Consider the following 26056-nt stretch of genomic DNA (forward strand, 5'->3'; position numbering starts at 1 on the left):
TTAGACAAAAGATATATCAGAAATCATATACAGAAGAATATCAGACATTAAAAGCTGGTTCAGGGCAGGGCAAGGATCTTCATCCACTCATCAGTGAAATTTGAATTAAAACCCCCAATCTGCTGAAACAAATGAAAGAAATGTATAAATATTCCTTGATGTGAATAAATAGCACGGAACATTGTTTGTTTGTTTGTTTTACGACTCTTTGCTGTTTGGCACTTGTAAGGACAATGTTATGAAATTGTAAGGAAAAATTCAAGCTAGAGCATCAAAACAGGTGAACAGGTCACATTATAGGTCCTTGTAGCCCAATGTTCTATTTCCAATAGTAGTTGGCAATAGATCTGAAAGGAGTTTAAGAGGTCTCAATATATAAAAGAATCTTGCTTAGCACAACTCTTGGTGTCCAGACTACTGCTAGAGACTTCTGCAGCCAAATTTACATCTGACCATCTGTTTTCGAATTGGACCTCTGTATGTCCTTTTCAATCCTTTTTATGCTTTCAGCTTACATAATGTCTTGTAGCTATGACTTACCACGTCTTAATCATTTAAAAATAATGAGGAAAAAAAATCCACACAGTAAGAACCAGGGGAACTACTATGAGATGAAATGTAATAAATCTTTCTTCTTGTTGTTTAAATTTTACTAAGTCTCTCAATATGCTTCATTCCCTCTTCCCTTTTCAACCTTTTTGTGCATACACAAAATCTGCCTGATTGTCTGATTTTATTGCTTCTCATTTTAGTTAAGCCGAAGTCCCTTACATCTCCTTGTGTGAAAACCATTGTGTACTTGTGTTTATACTGGCTAGCTCTCTGTATAGATTTCCAAGCTCACTGTATACTTTTTCTGAATACCCTGGCCAGAATTTAGTAGATAGAGTTCATGTGATGCAGACAAATAGGGGTTTGTAGTGACACAATACTTATTATTTCCTGATAGTTTTCAGCGTTCTGGTTGTATTTTCTACCAGATAACCAAAGGACAATCACTTACGTGCTTCATTTTTATGATCCGTTCCTAATACAAATCCCATTTTTGGCTTCATGTAGCTGAGGTTGTTCTTGTACATTTGTTTGCTGTTAATTAAATCACTTTTTCCCCATGAGCTAACTGATTACTTCAGAAAAGTCTTAAAAGATGTGGGGCATGATTTTCCTCCTCTCAAGTTACATTGATAATGCTCAGTATGTCTTAATTCTTTATATTCATCCATTGTTTGGTATAGGAGTAGTATCTGGCATCTGTAGTTTGATCAACAGTAGAGCCCTTATTAAAGGTTTATATTAAGCTGCTTTTTTTGTCATTAGCTTTTGTGAAACGTTGCAAACAACAATTAGTAGTTCATCAATTTCATATTTGCTCTTGTTCAAGAACTCATTAACTGCAACGTGCTTATTTGTTGTGTATTTCTTTTGCATTTTATTTGTTGACCATTCTAGTGTTTAGTTCTAATCAATATCTTCTCTGTGCTTTTTTTTTTTTTTTTTCTTAACCATTTTAACCATTTAATGCGTATTTACCTCCTTTTTGTGTAAGGGTAAGTGATCATTTTCCCCCATGTCAGGGTTTGATTTAATAACTTACTTTTTAACACTTTTGAAAAGTGGTATATGTGCCTTACAAAGGCAGGAAGTTGCTTTTTCTTCAAAATAAAAAATCCTCTGGCACATTCTTATAGCATATCTTAACAAGTTAAAGTTTACAAATTCCTTTTCTTACTAAAAAGGATATATGCACACTTAATTTCTATGTGTTTATATACATTCTGAGTATAAATGTTCCAGAGGCAGGAAAACTCATACCAGACAGATGGCAAGTTGCGAGGGTGGGATAAGTGTTTGTTTTTCTGGCTGGGGTATGGCAGTGTGAGGTTATATAAACTGATGATCAAGAACATGTTTTGGCCCATAGGCCTAATTCCTGTTTTAGAACTTCTACTAAAAACAATTTATTGTTACATTAAACTCTGTTTCAGACAAGCCTTTCTTAGAATATTCTTGGGCAAAATGAAAGGAGAATGTGGTGGGAGAGATACAGACAGAATGATAGTTCAGAGTTAAAAAGATTTCATACGTTAGCTTAATCTTGAAAAAGCAGGAACTACATTTCAACTTCTTGTGATTGCTTTTGAGCACAATATCAAGATGAAATATTGACAGAGTCATATAAAAGCAGTAAATTTAGTTTTCTGCACTACAGTTCCTTTATTAATTCAGTAGTTCAACTGACAATAAAGTAAATCAGCTTTTGTCTGCTATTTATTTTCAAGGGGTTAAAATGAAAGCAGTGTCATGTTTGCACACATGAGAAAGCCAACTATATTTCTTAAGTGTTATGCCTACTGCATTTAAATTGTGCTGCCATTTAAGTCAGAGGCCCTTACGAATCAGCCTGGCATAATGGTTGTAGGGTATCCATGTTGCAGTCTTCCATATTTGCTGTTTGCTCTCTCTGTTATTTAGTGCTTTCCATAGACCATTGCTACAGCTATTTACTGGTGATATAGTTTGGCTTCATATAGGCTTTATCCAATTGTTTACTCTGGAAGGCAAAAGTTGTTTGTGTAAGTCTTTCCTTTCCATCTTTCCATTTTTTTCAAGTTTTATCTCAGCTTTCCAACTTTTCAAAGTTGAACCTATATGTGGGACTAAATCTATTTTTCTGGAAAGTTATAGCGAAAGGTGTTGTGAGCAATAACAGAGAGAGTAAAATTTGTTGTTTGTGTATTGGTTTTCTGTCGTGCATGTATTTAAGCAGTCAGTTACAAAAACTTATTAAAAAATAAGCTTTATATCCTTTTTTGATGGTTCAATGTAAATTAAAAAAGAAAATACTGCCAGTTTTCTCATTCTTTGTGCAATATCTGGTCTGTATGCTCTCTCCCACCTTACCTAATAATCCTGTTTGTAGCAAAGTGCTGTAGAGTATCTGGTTCAAGAGCACATGCCGATCACACGAGGCTTTATTCTCTACTGCTATTTAAAGCTGCCCTTGCTCTACGTGTAGAAATGCCTGCAAATATTTAAAGGCAACCATTTAAATATTTCCAGATGTCCCAAATTACATATATTCCTTGCTTTATCTTACTTTAACTGGGGTTAACTAACAGCTTGACTAGACAGCAGCATTAACTGCATTTGCTGAAGTAGCTGCTAATCAGTGTCAAACTAAATTGCAAGGTCTGATCGCACTTATTGTTAATTATAATTCAGGTATTAATATGTTATTAAAAATGCATTTAGTAGTCTTGGTGTTATTGATTTGTTTTTCAAGTGAAGTTTGGTAAACAGTGTTATTTAGTAACCCAAAGGTTCAGAGAAAGAACTCCATTCAGAACTAACTTTTAAGGATCCTTGTCTCATTCTTTCCTACTGTCAGGGACAAGTGGAAGGCAAGCAGGCCCCCATCAGTAGGGCACTTAAGATATTCTTTATGTCTTATTGTTTAAAGTTATGCATGTTTCTTATGAATTTGGATTCCTAAAGTGTATGCTGTGTGCAGCTGGGTTTGCAGAAGCCGGTCACATTCCAGAGTGGCCTCTCTGGAGTCTGCAGAATACTCTAAGACTGTTCTGCCCTGAAATTCAAGTGACAACTAGGATTACTCTGCTGTTCCTCCAGAGTTTGCCTGTGTCAAATCTATTACAGTCTCCATTTTGAATACAGAATGTGAGTATTTAGTCCAAATAAAATATATATATATATATATTTACATCTTCTGATTAACAGTTAGTTCTCTGAGTGTCAATGGTTGAATAGTTGGTTCTGTCTTTCTATCTTCCTATTAATTCCTGGGATAAAAAAGGTACCTACCTATCTTTCTTATCACTGTCTTCATGCCTGCAGGCTGAATGACGTGCATATTACCATAACTGTTTCTCAGGAGTAGAGTGTTTCATTCTTTTAAAATAGGTTATTACCAACTGCTACACAGTATACTTTTTTTTGTAATGGAAGAGCAAATGAACATGTAGGTTCCTTTTGTCAGTCTGTCTCTCTCACTTTGAAATGTGAACATCCCTGAAGCGTAAAACACTGGCTAAAGAAAAAGCCTTTCCAGCAATCTTGTGTTTAAAATGTTGCTTCAGAGAGAACTGATATTCATGGATGTGCTTGATGATCCTGTACTCTTGTACTGTATTGAGCAAAATAGTCCATATGCTAGCTTACTAAACTGTTTCCTCTTTCCTTTTTTTATACATGTATATAACTACTTAAGGAAATTCGCAAAGCAAAAAGTTTCAGGTGCTGAGCAATGGTTGCTTGCAATTTTTGTACTTTTTCACTGACTGTTCTTACTGCCTCCTCTTCTTATCAAGAGCAACATGTTGATGAAGCCAAAATGGTGTTGGAAAGAAGTACCAATAGTAAAGAACTTGTCCAAGTATCATACTATTAATGCTCACGGGTGTTTATTAGATTTACATAGGTGTGTTAGAACAGAGGACAAATGGATAAGTTTGTTTACCTTTGAGATTCCTCTCTCAAATCTTGTGAGAAGACTTTTCTACTTAACCTGCTTATGGAAACCTCTGATGTAGGAAATGTATTCAAGGAGCTAATTCCAGATGTGTAGGCCTCAAAATTAATCTTGTACTTCCTTTTCTTTTAAATGTGATACTGCATTTTTGAATTTGCTCTGCATCGCAGAGAGTTAATGTGCTATCACGCTGTATGTGACTGAACAGACCATTCTATTGTCAGTAGAAAGTGCATGTGCAAAAATAGTGGCAGGTTGTGCTTGTTTTTAGGATGTGAAGAACTAAGAAAAGGCGGTGACGTTCAAATCTGATGACTAAGGCATCTGGCAGTCTTCACAGTGCTGTGCTATAAATCTCCAGTGGACAGCCTACGTTTTAAAATAAGCATGTGAATTCAAACTAGACTTTGCAATGGCTGAGATAGATGTTACGCTTTCTGAACTACAGGAGAGTAGAGTACTCTGATAAAAAGTATGAAGTGACAGCTTTGTGTTGCACATACATCTAAACAGACTCTAAGACAGCTTAGACAGCTGAGCAAACTTGATTGCCAAATCTTTTCTTTTTAATCAAATATAAGTACAGAGGCTGATTGTTATCTGAATTATTACTTCAAAACAGGAGGGTGATCAGAAATCAAATTGTTGTGTAAAGGATAGGCATTTAATCTGGATGCACTGATTTTTAGCTTCACCACAAAGAAAAGAATTTACACAAAAGTGTAACTCATTAAAAATGTAGAACCTTGTAATATGCAGTTACAAATAATCAAAGTTTACATTTTCAAAGAAATAAGAACCTGTATGATGGGGAGAAACCTAGCAGATACATGTAGTTTATGCAAAATATACATCTCAAATCTGTGTCAGGTTCATATGTCTACATCAAGCAGAGAGTCAGAGCAGGAAATCAAGAAAATGGATATAGGGATATGTTTACTTTGTATTTGCTAAGCTGATTTCTAAGATGTCAGCACATATGATGTATTAGTTTGCATTATCAATTACACATTAGATGGTGCTGTATTTTGTTAAAATTCAGATTTGAATAATCTAGCACCAAGAGTGTTTATCTTGCCTCTACTTTCAGATTTGAATTGGAGAATTCCTAATGCTGAGGCCTTTCTATTTTGAGATATGGGTCTTAAAGTAAAGCATGTCATAATGATTCAGGAACAGTTTTCACAGGTCACATTCTTTGCAACAAAATCGTATTTCTGGCAACCATCAAAACTATTCCAATCCAGTTATCAAATTTGTGCTGTGTTTCCCTCTGTATGAGAGCATTCAAGGTGCTTGATTTTACAGTTTGAGAATATAAGAGCAGCAGCCATGTTGTTCTGTTTCATACATCGTTAAGCTTGTGGTGGTCAGCAGATAATATAACTTTATGGACAAAGTCAGTGGCGTGAAGGTCTGAAAATAACCATATTATTTCAAACATCCCAGAAATTGCCATTAAAGTATGTGGAAAATCTCCTAAAGATGATAAGGTTATTTTAAGCAAGTTGCATCTTTTTCCAGACGGTTGTTCTCTGCATGAAAACAACTGGGGCGTTTGTTAAGAAGGATATAATGGGAAGGCTCAGCAGTTAGCTTAGCCAAAGCTTACCTTAAAAGTCTGTGAAGATCCACGAGTGCTAGGAGGAAGGTAAAACTGTGACTGCTCAGTGCTGTCCCATGCTCTGTGTTCCCCAGTTGTTCCCTTCTGTTAAACCACTGCTCTGGTAGCTGAGTTCCTAGCGAAATGCTGGGGAGCAGAAGTGGTGTGTTTGCAGCGGGGCCTGCTGGAGGTGGGGGCACACACTGGCAGGACAGTCAGAAAGCACTGGAGTGGGATTTGTTTCCCTTTAAACAAATGCCTGAGTAGTTCTTGCTTTTAGTGCATTTTGGTTCGCATCAGAGCAGTCCTGACAAAGAATGATGAGATGTTTTACTGGTGATGCACGCTGGCAGACTGGGAAAGTACGAGATTTGGTTAGATATTTTTAAAAGATTGAGCTAAAATGTTTTTGTGCTTGAGGCGATAACAGCTTTGTTTGTATACAATAAATTGAGATGTCCCCAACTATAAGCACTTTCTTAAATCTGGATATTTGTGTTATTGAGAAATTGTAAATGAGTAACTTAACAGTAAGTGTTAAATCAGGAGTGGTTGGTGTGGTCACCCTGCTCCATCGTTGGCTAGCTTGCTGAGTGACCCAGCCATTGGAAGGTGCCATCTGAAGGTTGAGATTGGTTTCCCTTTATAAGCATGGCTTGAAGTAAAATTCAGTGCTTTCTAGGTGCACGGTGGAAGACTTCATGTAATACATTAGTAGCTACTTAGTAGGACTGACAAATTTTTAAAGAATATTCAGTCAACACTGTCAGAGTTATGACTATTTATAAATGTAAATGAAGCTGCTTTTGGATGCTTCAGCAACAGTGTTGACAAAAGACAGTGCTGCTTGTGACCTAGCTATAAGACAGTGACACATTCTCTTGTAATTGAATTAGATAGTAATTCATGCTTCTGTGCTCTCTGAACTTGATTATTGTAATTCCGCTGTCTAGGCATGAAGCCACACAGCTGAGGGATGTGACTAGCACAAAGCACGGCGGCTGCCTGTGCGGTAACCTGGCAGAATATGGGGAACGTGTTACTGTCAGTGTACCTTGACTTCTCATAAGTGGATTTCTCTGCAAGGCTAACTCCTCTCCAGAGTCTATCAAGGGGTTGGCTTACATTGTAGAAGTGCTTTTCCTTTCCCATCCTGCTTTCCTGTTTGTGATGTATTACTGCACTAATGTGCCACTGAAGTGGGTGGCTGGGGATAATAGGAAGCCATGGCTTTACCGGTGACACTCAGAACTAGATTCCTTAACTCTCCGTGAATTCTTTGCCAGGGGATAAGTGCTTTCCTTTTTTAACTGCTGCACATAAGTGCACAGCTCACTTGCAAACTCATGCCATGTTTCATTCAGGGTCGTAGGGAAGATGACACACACACACATTCAGAATTTTAAAATGTTATTTGTAGATGCATACTTCCCAAATGAATACTAAAAGGTTGACTTCTATGCAATTCCATCTCTAAGGTCAAATGCTGTTTTGCGAGTTGAGAAGTTTATTTTTTGGTCTGTCATACCACAGGAATCTACCAGAGACAAAGACAAATAAATATCCTAGATTACTACTCTGTAATAGATGTGATATTTTTTTTAGCCTGCTTAGTTTTGAATACATAGTTGTTTGCATAATCTTATAAAGCTGGGATTACTTTCACAAGCTTTAGCCATACTCTGTATTCTTAACATTTTTGAATACCCTTAATCTAACTTTAGAACCAGTTATGCATTTTAAAGCACCAGAGCTTAGAGTCTTTATGGCAATTACTGTTGTCCGTATCACATCTGAAACCCCACTTCATCCTCTTTACAAATATAAACGAACTGTAAATAACTCCTGGGCTTCTCAAATAAGTACAGTATATTTGAAGCTCACATCCTCGCTAGTATTTCTTTCTTTAAGGTATTGGACTCCATAGGAACTTGGTCTGGCTGTATGAGCAGATGCAGCCACGGGTGGGTGGGTTCCTCTTGCAGCTGTTCATTCCGGGATTCTCATTGTGCTGCTGTCTCTTTTTTCATGTTCTCATGTCTAAGAATGTTCTCCTGGTACTTGCATGGTATGTACTCTAACTATAACTTAATTTTCACCCTACTGTTTTCATAATAATGTGTTCTCCGCACAGTGCAGGTATCAATAAGCATCTGCTAGGCAAAGGGTATTTTAGAGTATTAGGGCGGTGGTAGCCAGAAAGTCAGAAATAGCTGACAAGGCTGTGTTCTTTTATTTGGGTATACTCCCATTTGTATGGACATACCACTTGCCAAAGGTATTAATATTATTTCACTTAACATTAGCAACCTTTTATGAATCAGTATTTTGTCATAACGTGCAGAACTTGTGCATTTTGTAATGGTGAGAAGTGTTTTCTGAGTTTTTTGAAAACACAGGTATTCTATATTCAGCAAACACTTACAAACATTTTATCTAAGTGAAAATTTCAGGCCCATATTAGGAGTATTGGAACTATGACCTTAGCAAAAGTAAATTACAAATATTCTGTGGATTTTTATTTTTTTTTTTAAAGCAACTAATGCTACCACAGTCAGCTATTGCAGCCTTTTATTTTAAATAAAAGTAAATATAAAAAAACACAGCTCTTCACTTGGGGAAAAACAAACAAACAAACAGCAACAACAAATTTTTACTCTTTTCATTTCCTATCCTGCTGTGGAATAACGAACTAAGTTTATGGCATGATTTGTTGTCAGTTGGTTGGTTGTTTCTCCTTCTCCCCTATAATTGTATCCCTATAGCTAGGAATGTGTAATGAATCATCTTGGACTTAGCAGCATACTTGGTAATCTTTTTAGAATGACAAAAATCGTATTTTATCAAATATTTAATCCCTCACTGACATAATAGTAGACTGTTAGTGAGGTTCCTAATGACTCTTGCTACGTTTACTAAAAAAAATAAGTTCTTTCATTTTTCTACCATGAGGTTTCTGGCCGTTGTACAATGTAAAGTTCCTATGAAATTACTGCCTTAACTGTGTTTGGGACATCCCTATGAGGATGACAGAGACTTTCTGAGATTGTGAATAGGTTGATATATGAGACTACTTGACAGCTGCACTTGGTGTACATAAGAGCTGTGTCCTTATCTTAGCATCTTGAGTAAAGCCATCAGTAGGATCATTAACAGTATGGCCCACTTGTTACTCTTATGAGAGTTTCTAATTTATATTGCTACTCATGTATATAGCTGTTTACTTCTCAGGAAGGAAATGTTGCCTATAGACTGGGAGTGTCAGGAAAACAGTATTTCTTTGGATTGCACATGAACCAGGTGCTAGAGAGCTTTTCTAACCTTGAGATGTAGATACTCTTGTTTTAATTGCAAATTTATTACGGAAAAGAACTTAGCCAAAACAAGAAGTTCAGTGGAAAAATCCATGACCAGGCTGTACAACCCCCCGTGCAGCCCAGTGTTTAACAGTGTTATTGCAGTTCCAGCAACTGCTGATGTGAAAAAGTGATATTAGAAAATAATGTGATATTAACACGAATTATGAGCTAAAAATAAGGAGGAAACATCATGTTACCCATCCGCTTTTACCAGATGTCAAGCAAATGCTTTACAGACCACAGTTTGGTTTTGTGTTCCAGTTCTTCAGATTCCAGTCTATGATTGTTTCGCAACCAGCTTGAATGCTGCTGTACTTTTCTTCTTGGTTTTTAGAGGTTAGAAGCAAGGATAAACTATCAAGAAGGATCTGAAAAATCAGAGATTTTTCTTGGTGGAGCTGTGATTACAGGTTGGAAGCTGCCTCTAACTCAGTGCCATGTTGCAGCATCTAGTAAAATCTTCCTCCAAACTTTTAATATTTTTTTTTTACTCAGTGAATAGTCTCAAAGACAGATATTTATTATGTACAATTTTTGAGCTGTCATTCCAAGTCCGTAACAAACAAAACCATAACAACCACCGAAATAATAGTTAAGATATGTGGATTGTAGCGTTTCAATTGATGAGTAAACCATTCCAGTATATTGGCATTTGGCCACTTGCTATGTAATAGTGTTTTTTATAAAAGTATTGCTATAGCAACAGATCTGGATGACATTGGGTAACTGGTTGCTGCTAACTGTTGGAAATAAAACAGACTTTTAGCAACACATGTGTAATGTCTGAAGGTAAAGTAACCCAAAATAAATGCCTGTGCTCTACTGAGAATGTAGTATGTGGCACATCAAGCCAAAGTCTGACTTACTGACTTATGAATTTAATCCTTCTGTGAAAGTGTTTCTATATAGAAAAAATAAAATGGATGCGAGCAGTATGTGCAACAGTTGAAATCTGAGAATAAAATAAATGAAAACAGAGAAACTGTATTGTAGATGATTTTATGCATAAAATATAAGTTATTTTGAAGGCCGTAATAGTTGTAGTGCTATAGGAAGTGCTTCTGGATGTGTTGCTTCAATGGAAAAAGGGATGTAGTGAAGATCAAAAACTTCTCCTGCTCTGCTGGAAAACCAGCAGATGAAATAAAGCATGAGAACTAAACTAGGAAACAAAGTTCAAGTGAAGCTGAAACCTATTTTTTTTTTATCAATAGCTTTTATTTGAATATTATTTCCTTGCTACTAAAGCATTGCACCTTTGTTATATTATGATACAGCCAAGTTAAAAAATTAAAAGGATTTAGATCAACATAGCAAAGTAAGATATTTAGTGAGAGAGATCTTAGTGAGAGATCTTTTTTTCTCTGTCCATTGTGGATGATGTTTGTAAGTCTACTTGAAAGACAGAAAAATACACTCACCTTTACATATGTCAGCAGATCACAGGAGTACTTACTCAGAGTAGTACAATGTAGTGCCTTCCAGAAGAAGTACATGAAAAGTGTACTTTGCACATTAAAGTGTACAGGAAAAACACTTTTAAAGGCTTCAAGTTATTAGACTATCAGAAAACTTAATTCATCTTTTTTGTTTATTTTAAAGATAAAAATACAGATATTACTGTAAAGGATAATATGGATGATTTTGCCCTTCGAGACACACTAAGCATCGCATCAACAGACTCCTTTGTTTCCACAGCTGAGGTAAGACTTTTGAAGGCTGCTTCTTGAAAGATTCATTGATCTGTTTGAACAGTGAAATGAAGAATTTTATTTTCTTGCTAATCATTTTAAGCAAAGCGTATTTCTCCTATGAGGAGAAAAAACAAAAACAAACAAACAAAACCACCCAACCTTTTTTCCTAGTTGTTTGAATTACAAAATTGGAATCAGTTTGCTTATTAGCTGTTTCGTTGTTGTTGTTTTGTGATTTTTGGGGTATTTTGGGGGGAAGAAGTGGGGACGTGGGGAGGAATGACAACTGGCATGTTTTCTAAAGTCCTTCTAGAAAGAATATGCTTTTCCATGTATCTCAGATTTTCATTAATGAAGAGGCACTTTACATTGGATGTTCCATTGGATCCTCTTACCTTCAGTTGCCCTTCTCTATTTTTTTTCTTTCTTCCTATTGTCTTAGGTAATATAAAGATGTATGAAACAGACTTTGTCTTTTTTGGAGTAGAGTTTTTTTGAGAGTAAAATATTAGAAATTATTCTAATTCTAATTAGAAATTAGAAAATATTCATATTTTAGTGTATTATATACATCATCTAACTTTCCCTCACCTTTTTGGATAAGACCACAAATAATACAATAAGAAATAATCTTCAGGTAACAGGACATTGCCTGTTGGCTCTAAGTTGCTACAGCACCAGTGGTGTATTTGAAAGGATCTTGTATGCAGTGACATACTTACTCGAATGTGGAATATCTCACTTCATAGTCTCTCAGGAGCTGAAGTGATCTTGAGTAGCACTCTTCTGCAAATTACTAGGAAAGCAGTTAGTCTCAATACATATATTCTGTGTTAGATATTACTATCATATATTCACTACAACTAAGCTACTAAACTCAGTTGTAAAAAGAGACAATTGCATAGGCATTGCTTGCAATTATCTTTTGACTGTCAACTGTATGGCTTGTTTTTCCGTGACACAATTACCTTGACTTAGTAATTCCCATTAAGTTGTGGTAGTATGCCTAGCATCCATTTCTAACAAAGATTGTGTCTATAGAGACTGGTTACTTCTTCCTGTAATTTGGATGAGACCACAGTTCTGGCTTTTTTCAACTCTATCAACTCTTGAGCGGAACTGTAAACCATTACAGTTTGTATGCTTTCTTTGTATCTTTTTTTTTTCTCTCCCGTGAACTTTCCAGTATGTTTGCAAGTGTGTGAAGATCAGGACAATCCATTATGCTCATTTATGTTGCTTGGCTTAAAGAAACAGGATGTATCACCTTCGGGGAGTAATCATCCCATCCAGAAGCTGAATTGTCTCAGTATATGCTAAAGAAATGTTCAACTCAAAATTTGCAACAATCTTAGACCTTTCTTTTCGTGTTCATGTATCCTGAAAATAGTATCCACGTTTTGGTACATCGAAGCCTTTTCTGTCGATGCTTTATTCCAGAAGGAAGTTACGAAGATGTTCTCTTCCTTTCTAGCTGTTCTAGCATGTACCAACAGAATGTGCTCTCTGATCTACTCTGTCAGGCTTCACTGAAGAATTTTAATAGATTAATCTTCTAGGAGGAATCCTGAAGATTAGCAAAACCATAGCAGCTTGAAGTTTGATGGTGTTGCCACTTGAATTTACCAATCGGTAATTTCACTTTCTGGGAAATCATACAGTAGTAGCGTTTTTTTCTGATCACATCATGCAATGAACTATATTGACAGTTATTCATCTTCTTTCTGCATTGCATCCTGTCCCAGGGAGCAGCACTAAGTATTTTTTGTGGCTTTGGTTTTAGAAACTGGAAGCTATTTCCATGTTCCTGTGCTGACACACAATTGTCTCAAATTTAGTTCTCTGCCCTTTGGAGCAATACAAGCAAAAATGCAGGGAATCCTAAAACAAGAGACAGGTAGATTACATTGATGGAAATCAATAGGGACACTGCTAAGGAGGCAACAAGAATGTTGTGCTGTATCATATTAGGATAAATCATAGGAAAACAGTTTTCAAGAAAAGAAGTATACAAAACTGGAATGATTGGCAAAGGTTAAATCACATGCCTTTTTGATGAGCTCTACAGGAGCAGTAGGGTATGCCAAGACTTCATCTTGGCTACGGCTAGTAGTCAAGAGGGTACTGAGGGTCATGCACTAGATGACTCATGGAATTGTGCCAACCTGGACACCTACAATATACAGGTGTCCAAATCCTCATGAAGATGATTTAGACAGACAGTTGCCATCCCCAAGCCCAGCCAGACTTCCATTCCTAAATACATAGGCTTCTCAGAAACACTGGAGAGGGGATGGTAAGCATAACTATTTGCCTTGTTGATACTGTGTACTGTGACAAATAATGGTGTTTTCTTCCCCATTTGAGCCCATCTGCCATCAACTTGCATTTATGAAAGTCGATATTCTTTTCATATTCTTATCTCACCTACTGTGTGGTTGAAATGGCTACCACCTTTGGCAAATATACAAGAGCGAGTGTGCCAGATAAAGGTCTCCACCCTCTCTTTCCTGACTTCTTTTCCATCTTTCCTTTTTTCTTTTCCTGCTCTCCGTGACAGTGAGTTACATTGCTGTCGCTCCATTGTCAGTGCACAGACATTTATCATGTCTTACTTTCATCTGTTAGTAACAACTGAATCAGTTATCAAACAAACATTGATTTCCTTGTGAAAATACTGCCTCAGTCCAAAGCTTAGAGGGAATCTTTAAGACTTCAGTAAAGCTTTAGCTGTGCTTTCTTTGCTCAACCCTATTCATCCCATTTCCCCCCCTCTCTACACTCCCAGTAATTTTTTAGGAAGGTTGTCTTTCACAGTTCAAATCTGTTGAAACAAAATAGTGCAGGAAGGAAAAGGCTTTAATAACTGGGAAAGAACAGTGGTTTCCGTATGTCTAAACTTATTTATAAATGGCACAAAACCCTTAAATTCTGAAATTGAATTTTATATTCAGAACATGCTCCAAAAGTGCTCTGTCACCGAAAGGTAGAGTTGCCTTTTTTCTGGCTTCCAAATAGATGTTTTATTCCTTCCCTGAAATATGGAATACCAAAGGGAATTATGTTAGCAAATAATAATGTGTATTCCTGTAGCATTTATAAGTGAGGTTTTTTCCTGTTTCATTACAAAAAGTAAAGACGTACCTTTCTGTGTTTAACTGCTTTCAGAAATACGACCATAATTTCTAATTTGACTTTTCTCAGGAGTCATTGTGCTCATCCTGGTCACTTTCCCCCATGTTCATGTAATCCATCCAGTTTGATGTGGACTAGTTTTACCTCAAAAAATGTAACATAGCAGTGCTGCAGTCTGCCATGCCCTGGATAGCAAGTTGTGAGGAGCAACCCATTCTAACAAAACAACTTCATTGAGGTGTGGAAGTACCTTAAATTATAGTCTTAAAATACATGGAGAAAGGGAGGAAAGAACTCATCTCCAAAGTCATTCCCACCACTAATGCCAATATTATTTCTTTGAAGAACCTGTACCTGAAGTGCCGCAAACCATTGTCTGCTGGTTTGAGCAAGCTGAAACGATTTCATGGTATTTGGTGAAACACAATATCCAGGATTAAAACTTGCCTCTTACTGTCATCACCAGAACCTTTGCAGCTCCCAGTAAATGTTGGTGATGTCACAGGCAGCAAGAAAGCTCTGTCCCACTTTGAGAAATTCTTCCTGTTCTGTGTACTTTCTAACAAATTCCTTAAGCATCATACTTCACCTGTGCTTTTTTGTTGTTGTTGTTATTCTGTTTTTATCCATTATTTGTCTTCTGCATCCTGATATATGTAGTCCTAGTTAAAAAGGTTTGGGGGGAGGAGGGGCAGTTTGACATAAAATCTGTGCTACGGCACTTTTCCATGTGGCAATGAAGAATGTTCAACACAAACCAGATTCCTTTGATTCCCTCAAAGGACAACTATGATTGTCTGCTGTATAGGTATGAATAGGAAATTTAGACCAACAACTTATTAAATGGTGCTCTAAAAGCTTTAAAAAGTAACAAAAAAGATGGGGTTGATCCTTGTCCTCAAATTGAAGCCTTAGGTATGTCACTACTTACATACTATATTTAATAGTTTTAGCTCTAGAACAAGGAGGAGTTTCATTCAATAGCCAATATGTTCTTGTACACTGACCGCCTTTACCAAACTGTTTTTAATTCTTAGAAAATATATGTAACATTTGTAACAAATCCTATATATTAACACTGAACTCATTATTGTGCCATAATACCTCCATGTATGTTGAAGCATATGTACCCAACACAGCATACAGCCTAGAATTATTCTGCCTAGCAAGGAATAACACTACCATTGATTCATGCAACACAGTGAATTAATTATTAAAGTTGCGGTTCACAGCAAACTAGTATTGTAAGACAAAAAACATTCCATGTAGCACCGTGCCCTAGCCTACTAGATCGGCCCTAGCATACAGTATAAACAAAGACAATAATTCAGATAAAATCATGTTCTGAATACATTCATCATCATTTCCAACTGAAATTATGAACTGATGCATTCTTCCTGGTGTCTGAAAGAAAGCAGGAGAGAAATTCATATATCATCATGATTGCCTTGTATACTTAGCTGTATATGTTACAAGGACACTTAATGCATTTTCTTTGAGAAAAAAAACATATTCAGTACCATCTCAAATGTTTTAGTTAGTAACCACCATCACATCCTCCAACTCTGAAAACATGTTTCACACTTACCCTGCAGCTACTTATCTCAAAAAAAAAAAAAAAAAAATATATATATATATATATATATTATATTTAAAGATGCAAATATCAAGAGAAAGAATTCATTGATCTTTTCAGTACAGGATAAGCATACTTTCTCAGAATGTAACGAAAGCTGACTGTACCAGTAAATTTACCATTTTATTTCAGGGAGTAAACAAGAATTCCTTAAAGGTCTAGCATTGCATGTTTTTGTTAGATTCATGTGGGTGGTTAGTTTGGTAGTCGACAAGATCTTCAAGCACAGCTGAGAATTTTTCTATTTATTAAGAAACAACTCATGGATGGCAAATAAAAGTACTGAGTCTGTTCATTAGACCAGAGCAGTTAAGAAATACCAAGTTTAAAAACTATTGCAAGCTCCAGAGGTTTGATATTTTTCAATTGTTTAAGCATCTTGTTACTAGCAAATGTGTCTGTAAAGCTCAACTATCCATAGAAAATTAATTAGCATCTGAACACAAACAACCTACGTTGTAATCTTTGGCAGCTGTTGTGCAGCACAGTGTGCAGAGACACAAGCTATCACTGCAGGCTTAGGAGTTCTGAAGATGTACATGTTTTTTCAACGTAATGAAGGTATCCACAGCAGGTCATCAAAAATGTCTTGGGCAGTGGTTGCTGCTGCCTGCTAATTCTTGGTTGCAAGCAACTACTATTTCTTTCTTGAGCCTTGAACTGAGAGAAATAAAGTGCTACAAGACCAGGCTGCTGCTTTAGAGTGATTAATCTTCTCATTCCTTCTTTGACTTCATTCTCATATTCTTCTTCATGTAATGCCATGTGGCATTGAGGAGGTAGCAGACATTTGGACATCAGCTCCATTATCGCAAGCCTCCGTGTTACTCTCAGCTACCAGTGCTTTTGGTGCATTGGGCACTTTCTCCATCCTTAGTGGTATGTTACGAGTTTCAGAATGGCACTGGCTGCTCAAAGGAGCCTTCTCTGCAGAAGGGCAAGAAAGGAATCAAGGAACTTGCATGAGTCCAACTTACTTGTAATGGCAAGATGTGAGGAGCCGTGGCTGTCTGCTAACTTCTGACAAATAGTGAACTGATTGAAATAGTTACTCAGTACACAGAGGTGCATAGTGGGTTAAAAAGCAGGCATCTTATTGCAGCCTGTGTGCCAATTCATATAAAATAGTTAGAGTGAACTATCTAATTTTAAACTAATCCATCTCACCACCTTTTTTTCTCAAAGGTGACAAGTTCTTCTCTACAAGAAAAAGATTAATAATCCTTTTGATGCCAGGTTGAGAAGTTATTAATCTAGAAAATGGTGTATGCTCTGCATGTTGTTAAATATTCAGTATGACTTTCCCATTCTTCTAGTATCTGGTCTCTGCTATGTTAGAAATGTGGATATATGCTGAGAGCATCTTCAAATAATTTTAGTTTGAATATGGATGTTTATATAAGCAAGCCTTTTTATTATTATATACTTCATATATTTTTTATTTATACCTATATATATATTTATATATATATTGAAATGCTCAAAAACATCAAAAGAAAATCTGTGATGATTGCAAAAGCATTATGAAGTATCTTCAGAAATCAGCTGGAAATCACCTTTTCTAGTTAAAGTTAGAGGTGTTTTTTAGTTAGTTGTTGTTGTTTTTTTTTTTTTTTTTGGCTGGTTTTGTTCATTTTTCACTCCTCTTTTTATATCACTGACTCAAAGACGTCAGTGAGAGAGGAATTTGTACCCCTTGTCCAAATGTTCCTGGTTGGGACTAATTTCAATCTGTAGTCAAAAGTGTCTCAGCAAAAGAATCTTTATACCCTTCTAGCTTGCTTGGTACCCAGTTGATGTAACTGCTCATATAATTTGAGCTCAGTAATACACCTTACAGCAGTAACACAGCTATTTTATTTCATCAGCTAGCATGAGAGGAAGTTAAAGCTATGGATAACCAAGGGCCTCATTGAACTCCTAGGTGTGAGGTTCTGTGTTAATCTGTAACCACAAAGGCTGTGATCAGGCATCTTCCTAGCCTGAAGACATTCTCATCTCAGGCTTGCTGGCAACAGGTGGAGGTTACGTACATCTAACTCTGGTGATCTCAGGAGTCCTAATTCAGTCCAAGTTAGTCAGTTTGCCTAAGCATCTGAAGAAGCTTATTTACCTGAAGTTCTCTGGGGAAAACTAACGTAATCCCTTTTACCACAGAAACAATAACCTCCAAGAGAGGGGCAGCTGTTTACAAAGTGCATATGTGTTCACAAACTATTTATTCTCATGCTTTGCATATGAAATAAAATAAATTGCATGTTTTATGGCTTCAGTTATAGCTGGATCAGGTAAGAAGTAAGTATGCTTATTTGTCTTCTGTTTTGGTCTTTATTTTGGAAAATGTCTGTATTGCTCCATAGTTAAAGTTTCTTTAACATAACGTAGAAAAACAAATTCTGGAGTAAAGATTTTTCACTTTTTCATGTTTATATACCCATTCTAATTATTGCGCTATATATACATGCATATAATATTTGTATTTGTGTGTGCTTGTGTGTGTGTATATATATATATATGAAAGAAATTAATATATATCAGAAATCAATATATTCTTGTTCCTTACAGTTGGTCAATTTACTCCTTCCTACATAGGAACATACATTTTAAAATGAAAGTTACATGGCTTTCTTTGTTAAATAAGAACATAAATTTTCAGACTGGCTTTTTGAATTAGTAAATCTAAAACAAGTTGCTGCTAGCATTAATATTGTTAAATCTGAATAAAATCTCTGGTCTCAGTAGCTGTAAATCATGAACTGTAATTCAGCTTATCCTCCTGTGTTCTTCCAAGCAAGACAACTAACAAATAAATGAATCCTTTTTATAGAAATACTTTCAATCTAGCTAAGTTTGAGAAGCATATGCCTTTTTTGTTGTTTTTTGGTTTTTGGATTGTCGATAATATGATGGAATGTTTGTAGTGGAAATTGTAGCTAGCCAATGTTTTCTTTACAACAGGATTTCTCTGTATTATTTGCATCCTTTAACTTCTTAATCTGTTTATTGTTTGATTGTTTGTTTGTTTGTTTGTTTTTCTGCTCTAAAAATGTCTATGAATTCATGTTAATTTATATGATAACCACAGAATTAAAACTGCCAATAATGACAATCTTTTGGGGATCCTGTAGTACAATGCTGGCAGCTTGTGCTTCATGCACTATGCTTTGTAACTAGCAGACAGATTTACCAGCAAAACAAAACAAGGGTGGGAGGATGTTACTATTTCCAGCTTCCTGAAGATTTGCATGCTGCAGTCATTCTGCACTTTTGGTGTCTTGACAGTTTGTTTTTTTTTTTTGTTTTTTTTTTTTGAACTGCATCAAGACTCATTAGATTTAAGTAGTCAAATTAAAACGAAAACTGATAAAATTTCATTAAATAACTTTCGAAAGTTGAAACCTGAAACTGTAGATTTTAGCTTTTGAAAGGTACAAATTAACAGCCATTTTAAATAGCATGGTGTCTCGCTTCTGTTTAGTCGTTAAGTGTTACCGCCTTTTTTTAAGCAGATGCAGAAAAGGATAAGTGTTCTTATAAGATCAGGAAAACTTTGACTTATTTTTTTTATATCTTTATTTCAGCAAGCTCTTTAATAAATGTTAATTTCTTTTTCAGCTCACAGAGCATAGAGAAATTCGTAATACGTATGGTCTAGATTCCCTTTGCCATTGTCCATTGTATGAAGAAGCTATGCACTTAGCAGAAGAAGGCAAAATTTATTCAAGAGTGTTAAGGTATTAATTTGTCTATTTAATTTCCAAGAAAAGCAAAAGTTAAAGTCAAATATTCTCTATAGAACTCATTTTTAAAAGGTTTCTCATACTAGGTATTTTTTCAAAGTAGGAACTAGGTTTGGCTAAATTTTCTTGTATTTCTTTTTTTTGATGGCCTTTGAAAACTTTTCTGTTTTATACAGGACTGAAATGTTTGAATGTCTAGGAGACAGTGACTTTCTTGCTAAGCTTCATTGCATTCGACAAGCTTTTCAGGTAAATAGAAAGCAGAATGATCTGTGTGCGTTCTTAGCCTAAAAACATGTGGCATTGAAATGCCACTATTAACACAGTACTTGTGCGAGTGTTTTCATAATACATCATGTAATTAAATATATTCTTGTTATGTTTACATTACTATAATTCTAAAATATGATATGTTTGCAAAGGAGTTCCAGTCTTGTGACTAGCAAAATTTGGAATCTTTGGACCATAGATTATTGGCCTACTATGCTCATGGTTGTAATGAAGAAGTACTTACTAAATTTGATTGAAGTAATTAAAAGACACTTACTATTATTTGTGAATTAATATGACTATTTTTTCTGAAACCTTTCCTAGATAATTCTTTCAGAAACAGCAAACAGAATATTTCTTGCTGAAAGTGGAAGAAAAATTTTGTCTGCTTTAATTGTGAGAGCACGAAAGGTAAAAGCCCTTTTTAAATAATGTTTCACTGCTAATGTAACTTCTACCATAATTCACTTTTCAGTGTAAATAAACCATCTCTCTTGTTAGGTTTGCTTGACACTCCTTGCTTTTACTTCGCAGAATCCAAAGAAATTTGAAGATGTCTTTGATGAAATGATTTATTTTTTGGAACAAACAGATCACTGGGATAATACTGAAATGGAACTTGCTGCTAGAGGAGTGAGTGTGAATTTTTTGAAGTGTTTTTACCCCCTTAATTATGCCAACTGTAGCAGCCAAAAATAGTTTTTTGCTTGTCAGAATTGTGGGAAAGTCATCTCTTTTATGCTTAACATTCCTGAAATAAAGAAATTACATCTACCAATATAGTTTAATGCCAGAAAACATTTGATTTATGTATTTTTTAACTTCTGTGCTGACAGGAGAATGATACTTTAATGAATGTCTTCAATGTCCATTCAAAAATCAACAACAATGATAAATTTGCATGTTAATATAGAGCTAGCATATGGTGCATGTTGAATTCCACCGCCAAAAGAAAAACTAAGTTACTTAGATCATGTTCTGATTTAATACAGGTGAAGAACTTGAATTTTTATGATGTTGTTCTGGACTTCATATTGATGGATTCATTTGAAGATTTAGAAAATCCACCAATATCTATACAGAATGTAGTAAACAACCGTTGGCTAAATTCCTCTTTTAAAGAAACAGTACGTATTTGTTTAATTTTCATAATCATGATTCTGTAGTACGTTACAATAAGTAGATGGTAAGACAAATATAGCAATGGTGTGAGCATTCTGATATAAAATTTCTTTATATGCTGAAACTGTTCTTCTGGTGATCAGTGTTTTATATTGTAGAGCGCAATGTAAAAATGAGAATAAATACAATACCTGCAGAATAAAGACTATGTATTTCATCTTGATAATAGCATTAATTTTAAAGGAAATAAACTACTCCCTCCTTTAGTGTAAGGTCTAATTCAGTTTCCAGTACAACTGAATGCACACCTGAAATATTCCTCAACAAAAATAAACATATTATCAGAGGGTTTTGTAATCATAATTTAAAAGCTGACACTACGAAAAATACATAGGATGATCTTTTTTTTGTTGTTGTTGTTAGTAGTATATTATCTTGCAGTACTGGTGGAGAAACAGATGAGGATAGAATTTCCTTACAAGCTGTGAGGGGGGAGAAGCCTAATTCTGATATGGGTATATTGTTTTGCACAGGTCCATATTTGGACAAAACTACTTAGCTGAATCTGAAGCTATTGCAAGAATGTTTTTGCTAAAATGAAAAAGGACATTTCAATGTGTTCACATGCTATTTAATATCTAAAATAGTTCCTGGTGTCTGAACACACTCTCTGGTATATAATAAGTTAGTCCTCAGTTAAACTAAGTAGATATTGCTAACTGTTGAATTGTAAAAAGGAATCAAGGGTGCCAAATCACTTTTGAATTAAACTAAGGAAAGCATCACAAAAAGACTTAAAAATAAGAAGTAAAAATTTCTTACACAATTAGTTATTTTTATTCATGGTTTCATGCTGTTTTTACATTTAGGCTGTGGCTTCAAGCTGTTGGTCAGTACTGAAGCAAAAAAGACAGCAAATGAAGGTAAGTTGCTTTGCAGAGTTACTGATTAACTCCAAAGAGTATGAAGTTCTGCCTCGTAGCTTTGGAAAAATTGATTACAGATCAACCCTTAATCCTTAATCAATGTAGATATGTTAGTTTAGAGAAGAGTCTGCCTCTTAGAGAAGTTTAACTCATAGGGCCCTAATACTATTTTTTCCGAAAAAAAAAATCTTAGCTGAAAGACTCCCAAAGTAGAAGGTCCAAAGCTCAATGGTGACATTGTCTGACTTCTGGGTCCACGCATGTACTTTGAATTTTCGTAGGCCAAGGTCATTAATCTTGTATCTTGCCTGCTTATGCTAGGATTCTCTATCCCATGTCCCTGACCATCTCCACAGCTAAATAAAATTCTTCCTGTCCCTTCACTTACCTGGAGTAGCATCTTCCTCAACAACTGCAGGAGCTCTGTTGCAGCTTCCCTCTTACCTGATCCCTCATGCAGGAAGGCAGAGTAGATTGGTCATGTTACAGTTCAGGTTACTACAACCCTAAAGTGGTAGGTGTTTTTAAGCTTTTCTGAAGACCTAATTTTATGTAATAGAATTTTATACTATGTTTACTGTGTAACTTTTGTCTCTAATTTTTACATCACTAGGTACCTGATGGATTTTTTGCACATTTCTATGCTATATGTGAACATATCAGCCCTGTTTTGGCATGGGGTTTTTTAGGCCCCAGGAACTCCCTTTATGACCTATGCTGCTTCTTCAAGGTTTGCAATGTTTTCTTAACTACCACTTGGCTTAATTTAAAAAAGAATTAAAATCTTCCAGATTAAAAGAAATGAGGATCTTCTAGGCACACATTTGCATTTTCATTACGACTAACAGTAAAAATATTTGTATATATATAATAAGGAAAATATTTATTTTCATATTGAGTAGGCTTTTAGGCTTAAAACTGTTCTGCAAAATATGTTTTAGTGCACTTATATCTAAGCACCACAAGAATACATAAATGGATGGTTTTATGAAATGTCTAAAAGAAATAGGTAGCATTGCATACTTTTTTCTTCTTGTAAGTAAGTACAAGTTTTTTTTTTTTTTCTTTTTTTCCCTTACTAGGATCAAGTGCTTTTCTTCCTCAAAGACATTTTTGATTTTGAGAAGGTGCGATACTCAACTATGGAGAGTTTGGCAGAAGACCTTATGCAATTATTAATCCGACGCACTGAACTTTTAATGGCCTATCTTGGAGCAGATTCACTAAGACATGTCAGTGCTTGTGTAAGTGGTCATGGGCATGTCGTGACCAGTGGGCTCGTAGAAGCAAAAGTACAGTAAGCTTAAAATACGTGACAAATGAGATGGAGTGCACTTTGACATAATCCTTCCCACCTTTCTTTCTAACCCCAAAGCTGTCATTGCTGTTACTGAGCAAACATCTGAAAAAGTACCATGTTGCTAAGTAAGGAAAAGGACTCAGGGAGGATAAGCATACATCTGTGAAAAGAACTGGTGAGCATATTATTGTATATACCTAAATTAAATTTGCAGCTCAGCCGTCACTGTATTTATATTTAATGTATCCCAAAGCTTTTTTCTGTAATATTTGGGTAAAATTTATTTATGAAATGCTGTACTGTTGCCACAGATAATTTGTAAGTGAAGCTGATGGAGTAGTTTCCTTTAAAGGCTTATAGTGCAAAATGTTCACTACAGAGTCTCAAAGTCATTATGTGTCTAGATCTAGAAGGTGTTTCAACAGGGGTATATGCAGTCTCTGATTCACGTGACACGTGCAATAAAGTAATCACACTCACAAAATTGAACTTGTTGCCACTGCCCTGAAATTACATTTGTGTGGGTGTAAGCAGTCATTTTGTACTACAGTATAATAAAGAGTGGTGCAGGAAATGCAGGCACCATTTGGGCAGTAATGACTTCCAGAATGCATTTTTTACTTTATTTTGTTTTAAAATGTGTAATAATCACAAAAGTGTTTGTTTGAGAGCACTTATTTATATCCAAAAAGCTATGCTAGTTTCACCAATTAATTTAAAACTTTTCCTTTTTCTAAAACTGTGAAGACTTTGTATGGTGGTGATGAGGATAATTCTTAGTTCATATGTAGCATTTCAAAATATATTTTTAAATCAGGATGTATGATGAGATTTGTTAATCATTAAACAGAATCAAAGGCAGTGTTTTTATAAGTAAAAGCATTTCAGTCTTTTTCCCATGTGTGTAGGAGGTCAGTTGTCTACTTAAAGAAAGTTTTGGCAAGTGTGGCCATCTATGTGCACGTGTGAAACTGGTGGCTTGGGAAATGGAACCCTTAACTTTCGGTAGAAGCATAGCAATGTGGCATGAGGGAACTTGCAGCAACATCTTTACTGTGCTAAAGATAATAAACAGTAATGATCTCTAATCTTGAATTCCTGTGAACCGAAACGATGTTTCATAGTCAGCTTAGCCTTTTAAACTATGTTTCTGTATGCTTTGCCATTCACAAAGCCAGCCCAGGAGAATCTAGCCTATGTTAAATAATACAGACTAATTCTAAATATTCAGATACTTTAGGAACTTGTTATAATCTGGCATATTGAAATGAACTTTGATTAGAAACATTTCAACTTTGTTGAAAGCACAACCCAAACTGATGATACTTGAAGAGGAGGGCTTGTGTTAATTCCATAGGTTTTACTGAGGCCAACATTTTGCTCCTTGGTTGTACTCATTACATAAATGTAAAAACTATGGAAATGTCATATGACTTGTATGAAATGCCAACTGGTTATAGTTTATAAAAAAAAAAAAAGTATACTTCTCTGTGTAATAAAACAAATTCCAAATGCTGCTGCTTCTGCTCTATTTCAACCATTCAAGTTGCTAAACTTGGCTTTATGCTATACTTTTTTCTCAATGGAGTATGTCTTCAATACTAGAATGTGAAGGTTTTTTCATCCCTCTCATTTAGCTTAAACACACTTATCTCCCCTCATCTAAAAAATATCTGCATTTTGGCAGCTTTCTGCAAGTCTCTGAATTAAATTATATTATGAATAATATATATATATTATATTAAGGTGTCAAATTGGGTTCAGAATCAATAGGAATAGCTGGAAGTAGAAGTATCAGGATAAATAGCATATTCCGTGGCAAATATACTACCTGGGGATGTAATGTGTCACAGGAAACTGTTTGCTGAGGTTTGGTCTAATAAAATGACATTAAGAAAATGATACCTTAACATTCATCGCAGAAAAGCAGAAACACACATTCTTGAAGAGGTAAATGTCTATTTAAGTGAGTGATTTTCATATTTATAAAAAGTTCTTGAACAAAGTACAACCCAAACATTATTCAACAGTGTTGATGCGAGATTGTTTCCAAATAACTTAATAGCTTGGTCTTCTGTCAAAAATGAAAGCTGCCATTTTTTTTTCTTTTAACAAAAGAATGAAAAGGGCCTGATGAGGCACTAAAATGCTTAGAAAATGGATAAGTACCTGATATTATCTGTTTAAACAAATGGAAGTGTTCCTGACTTGAAGGGATACAAGACATCACAGAGCTCTCAGCAGACCATAGAAACAGGTCAGAAATCTGACTGATTTTTTTCCATCCAAAATAAGAATTACAGTATCTGGGTGCAGAGAGATATCAACAACAAATATTTCATTCAGACATTGGCTTTTATTTATGTGAACTTCCAAAAAAAAAAAAAAAAAAAAAGGAAGGAAGAAAAAACAGGGAGAGAAGGGGGAAAAGAGAGAAGAAGAGAAATATGTGCAGGTATCTGAGTCCTTTCAGGCTTTTTCCCCCAAAGTACTTGCATATTCTGTCCTTCCTAACTCCAAAGACGGTTATAAATTTCAGTGGGAGATAGCTGTCTCCTTGCTGAGGTTTATACGCCTTAGCCTGAAGACATATAAAGAATATCTGTTGATAACCTGCCACCTAGCTCAAGAGTTTCAAGTCTACCATCTTTGAAGAACAAATACCAGAGCTGCACCAAGGCAATGATAATATTTGTGCAGTTCTACTTTAGTGAGTTCATAATCACAATGAGAATTTGGTTTATAATCTCTAACTTTTTTGATAGTTCTGAATGCCACTTTC

General features: G+C 35.4%; 1 protein-coding gene across 1 annotated transcript in view; it reads left to right on the forward strand.

Annotated features, from left to right (window-relative positions):
* MIGA1 (mitoguardin 1) overlaps positions 1–25560 on the forward strand; it is a 40069-nt gene extending 14509 nt beyond the window's left edge. Inside the window, exons 8-16 of the mRNA XM_032192173.1 lie at positions 11054–11154; positions 19532–19650; positions 19833–19905; positions 20251–20337; positions 20461–20559; positions 20919–21053; positions 21918–21971; positions 22588–22704; positions 23057–25560. Coding sequence (XP_032048064.1) covers positions 11054–11154; positions 19532–19650; positions 19833–19905; positions 20251–20337; positions 20461–20559; positions 20919–21053; positions 21918–21971; positions 22588–22704; positions 23057–23275 — 1004 coding nt within the window. The 3' untranslated portion in view covers positions 23276–25560. The remainder of the gene's footprint in view (positions 1–11053; positions 11155–19531; positions 19651–19832; positions 19906–20250; positions 20338–20460; positions 20560–20918; positions 21054–21917; positions 21972–22587; positions 22705–23056) is intronic.
* Positions 25561–26056: the final 496 nt, after the last annotated feature.

The sequence above is a fragment of the Aythya fuligula genome, chromosome 8 (genome assembly GCF_009819795.1).
Source record: "Aythya fuligula isolate bAytFul2 chromosome 8, bAytFul2.pri, whole genome shotgun sequence".
In the NCBI taxonomy this organism is placed as follows: domain Eukaryota; kingdom Metazoa; phylum Chordata; class Aves; order Anseriformes; family Anatidae; genus Aythya; species Aythya fuligula.